The 7,483-nt window shown below is 51.3% G+C and overlaps 3 protein-coding genes across 7 annotated transcripts in view; 1 reads left to right on the forward strand and 2 right to left on the reverse strand.

The window, feature by feature from the left end:
• Nucleotides 1-6,236, reverse strand: part of LOC142047424 (uncharacterized) — a 147,389-nt gene extending 141,153 nt beyond the window's left edge. Inside the window, 2 exon segments of the mRNA XM_075070369.1 lie at nt 2,734-2,843; nt 6,175-6,236. Coding sequence (XP_074926470.1) covers nt 2,734-2,843; nt 6,175-6,178 — 114 coding nt within the window. The 5' untranslated portion in view covers nt 6,179-6,236.
• The window catches only part of LOC116824745 (uncharacterized), an 864,335-nt gene that overhangs the window by 350,869 nt on the left and 505,983 nt on the right, over nt 1-7,483 (forward strand). The window lies entirely within an intron of this gene.
• Nucleotides 1-7,483, reverse strand: part of LOC116829256 (uncharacterized) — a 385,131-nt gene that overhangs the window by 50,595 nt on the left and 327,053 nt on the right. The window lies entirely within an intron of this gene.

Here is a 7,483-nt window from a genome sequence, read left to right on the forward strand (position 1 = left end):
CGCACCCTGAAACCCTCCTCCCCAGTCTCACCCCAGAGCCTGAACCCCCTGCCTCAGCCCTAAGCCCCTTCCTGCACCCCAAAACCCCTCATCCCTGCCCCCCCAGCACCCGCGCCACATACAGACCCTCTGCCTCATCCCTGAGACCCATCCCGCACCCTGAAACCCTCTTCCCTAGTCCCACCCCAGAGCCTGCACCCGCGCCACATACAGACCCTCTGCCTCATCCCTGAGACCCATCCCGCACCCTGAAACCCTCCTCCCCAGCCCCAGCCCAGAGCCTGCAACCCCCCACTCCCCCCAACCCTCTGCCCCAGCCCTGAACCCCCTCCCACACTCTGAACCCCTCGACCCACCCCCGCCACACATCACCTCCATACTGGTGCCCATAACAAAATTCATTCCGCACATGGATGGGAAAAACGAGAGGGAACATCGCGGCTGTAACCTTCTCAAAGAAGGAAATTAGGTTGGTTTGGCATGATCATTTTAACTGCAGTGACTTACTCATGCTTATTCATATTATCTTGAAATTTGCTACTCTTTATTGGCATGCCGAGCTGGGCCACTGGTTGAAATTTGGGTTTAATTGGTCACAGGAATCCTGAGAGACAGCTTTCTGACAATGTGTGTTGCATATTTTTGTTGCATTTTGAAGGGGTTCTGCCCTCTGATATCAACACGCCTGGGTTAAGAGCAATATTTTCAAGTACTTAAATCCAAATGCAGATTTTTCCCTGGTTTACACTTAGATTTAGCTCTGTGAGTTAGGGATGTGAAAAAAAAACACACCTCTAACTCAAAGAGCTATGCCAGCAAAATCTCTAGTGTAGACGGTTATAGCAGCAAAAAAAGTCCATAAAAAAATCAAGGAAATCAAATGTCCATAAACTACATTAATTATCTACTCTTGCCCAGTGCGGCCTCATGCCCTTCCAAGATATAGATGGTGGCTAAAGTTAAACTCCTGAAAAAAACAGAAAATGAAGAGGTAAAGTACACTCCACCCCTGCATTGTAACCTTAACTCTGCCCCCGCCCACGAATCCTGGAGCTGGCAATAGCCTCTGCGAATGTGTCTGTCAGGGTGGTGCAGAGGTTAAGAGCTACCAAGGGAAGTGGAGGATTCTCCATCTCTTCAAGTCAAGGCTGGATGCCTTTCCGGAAGATGATTTAGTCCAACGCAAGGTATTCAGCTCAGTACAGCAGTGGCTGGATGAAATTCTATAGTCTGTGAATCTATAATAGATACGAGGAAGGACTAAGAGAACGTGCCATTGTCTGTGTTGTGTTCACAGACGGGAATCCCAGCATTTATCCGCATGCCCCCCAGCTGTGTGCACTGGGTCAGCTGTCGCTGTAACGGGATGGCGGAGGGAGCAGTTGGAGCAGCCTGGCAGAGCTGTGATGTGGTATGTAGAGAGGTGCAGGTGACCCCTGAGGGACCGAGTCTGCCCTGTTTCACTGCTGAGTTTTCTAGGTGGTGCCAGTGAAGATGCACAAGGGGGTGTTTTGGCCATGGGGACTGTCAGCAGCCTGGTAGCTTACGTGTTAATGGTCTCCAGGGCTTCGTGAGGGGTAAGTGAAGACAATCAATGACCCAAAAGGAATCCTCGGGAGGGAAGGGGAAATGGGTGGTAAGATTTTGCAAGTCCGTGTTGGTTTGTGTGGAGGAAGCTCAGAACAGGTATAGGCAGCTTCCAGCCACAAGGCCAGACCTAACCCCTGGTTCTGCCTCAGCAAAGAGAAGTTGTTAGATGTTGCCCTGTGCTGCTCCCGTGCCCCGTTCCCGGAGCGCTGTGTAACGGGGGAGGGCAGAGGGCTGGTGTGCGTGTCACTGGCATGTCGGTGAAACAGGGCAGAGGAGAGATTGCAGTGTGGGGGTGACGTGAACCTTATTTCGTCACTCCCCCTTCTAAGAACCGAGGGGACGGGAATCCTTACCCAGCGAGGTCTCATAGTTCTCCTGCATGACGGCTCTGCAGAGGGATCTCTGAGCAGGGTCCAGCAGAGCCCCCTCTTCCCTGGTGAGATACACAGCCACCTCCTCGAAGGTCACCAGCCCCTGAAAGAGCAAGAGTCCAACACTCAGGACCTGCTGCCCCACTCACAGCCCCACTATTCCTGGGGGAGAGGAGCCAATCAAATGGGAGCTCTGGGAGGCTCCCAGTCAAAGTCCCACCCCCACCCCGCTCAGAGCATCCAGAAAACACCAGGGTGAGGGGAGAAATAGAGAGACTTTCACCCCTCCCAGCGGGGGGGAGGGGGGCAGGGGTCTTCACATTCATCACTCACTTACTAGCCAGAGGCTAATACAGGGGATGGAGCCCCCAGCAGGGTCCAGGCCCCCGGGTGAGAAGCCCAACTCCCTCCTCAGTCCCAGCAGCTGGATGCGAGGGGATGGAGCATCTCCCCTAATCGCCACGGGTGGGTCCCCCCTTCTTATCTCACAGCAGCCGCTGGTTGATCCATTCTGGCTCCTGCACTAGGGGTCAGGAAGGTTTTCCCAACACTGTCCGGGGAGCACGGGGGGTGTTTGCTTCGTGTTCCAGAAATGAAGGAATTTCCAACCTCAAACCCTAAGAGTCTCTTCCGAGTCTCTAGGAACCAGATGAGAAAAGTCCCAGCAGGTTTGTCACACCCTCTTTTTGCACCACAGCATATTTTTCTGCCTCCTCCCACTCCTATATATTAATTGTTCCCTTCCCACCCTCCACTCCCCAACAGTCCCTACCTGAACCGGTGCCAGCACAAGCCTTGCCCTTCCCCGTCCCACAGGAGGACCAGATGGTTGGGAACAAAACATGGGTGTTATTCTGCAGCCCGTCAAGGTGAGAGGAGCATCTGGGGAGATGTTAGAAAGGGCTTTGGTTAGCTTCACATCCCAGCTCTTTGCCCATTGCCCTCCCAACGCTTTCCCTGCAGAAAGACATTCCAGGCTCTGCCACTGAAACAACAGAAATGTCCCAAACACAAGACCTGGTAATAAGAGGGGGGTAAGAGTACCTAGATATCTCTGGGTGGGGAGCTCAGGGCTGGGGATCGGGGTGTGGGCTCCCCAGAAGGGCGACAGGAACGCCCCTCCCTCAGCTCCTAGCTGTCTCTGCCTCCAGACACCGCCCCTGCAGCTCCCATTGGCCCCCCACCTAGATATTAAGAACTGCACAGGGGACACTGAGGCACCAACACAGTATTCAGAGCAACATTCAGACATTCCCAGTTCGTCACACCAACCTAAACCGCCCTTGCTGCAATTTAAGCCCATTGCTTCTTGTCCTGTCCTCAGAGGTTAAGAACAATTTTTCTCCCACCTCCTTCTAACAACCTTCTATCTACTTGAAAACTGTGATCATGTCCCCTCTCAGTCTTCTCTTCTCCAGACTAAACAAACACAGTTTTTTCAATCTTCCCTCATAGGTCTTGTTTTCTAGACCTTTCATCATCTTTGTTGCTCTTCTCCGGACTTTCTCCAATTTGTCCACATCTTTCCTGAAATGTGGCGCCCAGAACTGGACACACTGCTCCAGCTGAGGCCTAACCGCTACAGAGTACAGCGGAAGAATTACTCCTCGTGTCTTGCTTACAATACTCCTGCTAATACAGCCCAGAATGATGTTCGCTTGTTTTGCAACAGTGTCACACTGTTGACTCATATTTAGCTTGTGACCCACTGTGACCCCCAGATCCCTTTCTGCAGTTCTCCTTCCCAGGCAGTCATTTCCCGTTTTGTACATGTGGAATCGCTTGTTCCTTCCTAAGTGGAGCACTTTGCATTTGTCCTATTGGATTTCATCCTATTTACTTCAGACCATTTATCTAGTTTAGAGAGCTGCAGAACCGGGGCTGGGGGTGGAGCAGAGGCAGCACGTGGAGTTAGGCGCTGGAGGTTGTGGCTTCCCAGGAGCCAAGTAGGGAACCTGCCCCCGCCCCACCAACTCTCCCCCGCCCCACCAACTCCTCCCCGAGCACCCGTGCTCCCCCAAGCACCCACAGTGCCCCCCCCAAGGCTGCAACCCCCCAGCAGGAGTGGGTGAGGGGTCTGGGCTGGGGCAGGGAGGTGGGGTGAAGAGACGGTCTGAGGGTCGGCGCTTACCAAGTTCCCAAAAGCGACTGGCACATCCCTCTGGCAGCGGCTCCTAGGTGGGGAGGGGGGAGCCAGGGGGTCTCCGCACACCGCTGCCTGCAGGCACCGCCCCCACAGCTCCGATTGGCAGCAGTTCCCAGCCAATGGGAGCTGTGGAGTCGGCACTCGGGGCAGGAGCCGGGTGTGGAGACCCTCCTCCCCAGGGGCCACAGGAAGGTGCTGGCGCTTCCAGGAGCGGTACTGAGTGAGTGCAGGCAGGAAGCCTCCCTTAGCCCCGCTGCATTGCCGGCTCTGGGGCCCCTGAGAAATTGTCCCCCTGTCAGCAGACCTGGGGATAAGAACTCAGGGCAACAGTTTTCCCTTCAGATGCTGAAGTTCCTGCATCTTAGATTGAGGGGAGAGAAACAAAACCTGTGGTGATTTCTTATCGCAATTTGATAACTAGATAGAAATTTACCGCCAGCACCTGCCGGCCATCCACACCGGCACGGGGGAGCCCTGCGGGATGCTTCTTGAACAAGAGAATGCCGGGCATGGAGGAGACGAAATATTTCAGACATTTCCAGGTTTTTTCACTGGCAAATAACGGTCACTGGCCCACCTCAGAGCTGGCTGCATCTCAGCGCCTGAGGGAAGCAATCCCTCATGGAGATCATTCCCTCATAGGTTTTGGGGATATTTCTGCTCATAATTAAAGAGTCATGGTCAGAGAGACAGAGGCCAGAAACAACCACCAATCGTCTGCTCCAGCTTCTGGTATATCACAGGACGCTGTCGCTCGCTGTAAATTTGACTTGGTAAAAGATAAGCAGGAGTAGCACCGCTGGGATTTGGACTGTATCACAGAGGAGTGTGAATTAGGTGCGTAGCTGATAAGGTTGCAAAGCCAGGCGTAAGGGCTGTGAGATATTTAGCTTAGCCAGACAAGACCTTAAGACCAAGATATAGGGACATGACCCATTGCCCAAGCAATGACCCTGCACCCGTACATTGTGTCAGTTGTGTTACTACAGCAAAAATGTGCTAATTGCTGATGCTTAGGAAAACTTGCCACAATGTACCGAGTAACATTGCACGATGTCTGTTCTTAACAGTCACAAATATTTGGGGGAATTTTAAAATGAGCACAAGTTACCTTGATGTCAGTGTTAACGAGGGTAAGAGGAACTAAAGAATTAGCCTATGGAAAACGGTGCACCCTGAATTTAGTAGGATGCGGCAGGACAGAAAAGGATATGCCTTTATATGTGTGTATGATTATAGGTGTAACTCAGGATAAAAGATAGACCCCGTGTTGCAGACCCAGATGACTTCCCCCCTCCTCCACCAACATAAAAGATAGCACCCCGCTTGTGTGCAGTAGGGTGGGGAACACATCAGAAGTTGTCCAACAGATGACCACCATAAAAGCGGCCAGACTGGTCCATCTAGCCCAGCGTCCTGTCTTCCGACAGTGGCCAGTGCCAGGTGCCCCAGGGGGAATGAACAGAACAGGGAATCATCAAGTGATCCAGCCCCTGTTGTCCATTCCCAGCTTCTGGCAAACAGAGGCTAGAGACACCATCCCTGCTCATCCTGGCTAACAGCCATTGCATGAACTTATCTAGTTCTTTTTTGAACCCTGTTATAGTCTTGGCCTTCACAAATCCTTTGGCAAGGAGTTCCACAGTTTGACCGTGTGTTGTGTGCAGAAAAACTTCCTTTAGTTTGTTTTAAACCTGCTTCCCATTAATTTCATTTGGTGACTCCTAGTTCTTATGTTATGTGAATGGGTAAATCACATGTCCTTATTCACTTTTTCCACACCAGTCATGATTTTATAGACCTCAATCACACACACCCTTAGCCGTCTCTTTTCAAGCAGAAAAATCCCAGATTTATTAATCTCTCCTCATACAGAAGCCTTTCCAGACCCGTAATAATTTTTGTTGCCCTTTTCTGAACCTTTTCCAATTCCAACAGATCTTTTTGAGATGGGGCGACTGCATCTGCACACAGTATTCAAGGTGTGGATTTATACAGAGACAATATGATATTTTCTGTCTTATTATCTTTCCCTTTCCTAACGATTCCCAGCATGAATCATCTTACCCATTCCAGAGTTCCCCAAGGGGACATGAGTGGGAACGTATTGACGCTGGACATTATGTACTTTCTCTCCACCTTCTGTTACGTTCCAGTGCTCTGGGCTTTCTTTATCTGCTCGGTGAAATGATTAATAAACAGACGCGTGATAATCGGTGATTGGATCCCCTCTAAGAGTTGTTCCTCACGTCTTCCTAGGGTCTCTCAGTCCAGTGATATGCAGAGCAGTGGTTCTCACCCTGTCAATCCTGATACTGCCACCAAATTGGGAGGCCAAATCCTTATCGCAAATCACTGCGGTTTAAAAGACAAATTCATTATTCCAGTCAATCAAACGAGGCTACATAACCAACACCGTCCAGCAGCGGCATATTAAACCCAACAGCCGAAAATTAGCCCCCAATATAACAGCCCGAGGGAGAGGAGATGATTCTGCACCACAGAGAACGGGAGGGACTGCAGAGCGGCAAGACCTCCCTGCAGTGGCAGGGGAAGAGTTAAGGGAGAGAGATGCAGATAATGGAGGGAAGAGTGATTATGGGAGAATTTAACCCCCTAGCAATTTCCAATATAGAGAATGACTCAGGCCAACTACATTAAAAGACAGGGGGACACGTCCTGGCCTGAGGGGATTTGTAATTGATATTTCACAATTGCATAGAAAAAAAGAGCAAAACATGAGATCTCGTATCCATGTTCAATAATAAAAGAGAGAAGGGTGGAAACCAGACACATTTTGGATCCTGGGAGGAAAGTGGGGAAATGGGGGAGGGATTTTAGATCAATAGTGGATAAGAGGGGAAAATTAGCATGGGGAAATAGGTTTCAGAGGGGTAGCCGTGTTAGTCTGTATCAGCAAAAATGACAAGGAGCCCTTGCGGCACCTTAGAGACTAACAGATTTGGGCACATGCTTTCGTGGGCTAGAACCTACTGCAGCAGCTCTTGTGGGTTAGAACTAACTCACGAAAGCTTCTGCCCAAAGCAATGTGTTAATCGCTAAGGTGCCACAAGGACTCCTCGTTATTTTTCCACGGGGAAATTGTTTTTAGTTACACAGACAGAAATGGTTCCCCACCAGTCCCGGGGGCAGCAGGAAGCCCGTTGTGAAGGCATTTTAAGGCGGCCAGGAATGGGGGCTGGCAGTGGGGAGAGGGCAGCAGGATGGATGGGGCAGGGGCAGTGATGAGCTGCCAAAATATTAACAACCGGTTCCCTCCTGCTCACCCCATGAGGGGGTCATGACCCCCCCCAGACTCCTGCCTCATCCAACGCCCCACATTCATTGAGACCCCCCCCCGGACCCCTGCCCCATC

Source organism: Chelonoidis abingdonii, chromosome 11, assembly GCF_003597395.2.
Source record: "Chelonoidis abingdonii isolate Lonesome George chromosome 11, CheloAbing_2.0, whole genome shotgun sequence".
NCBI classification, from domain to species: Eukaryota; Metazoa; Chordata; order Testudines; family Testudinidae; genus Chelonoidis; species Chelonoidis abingdonii.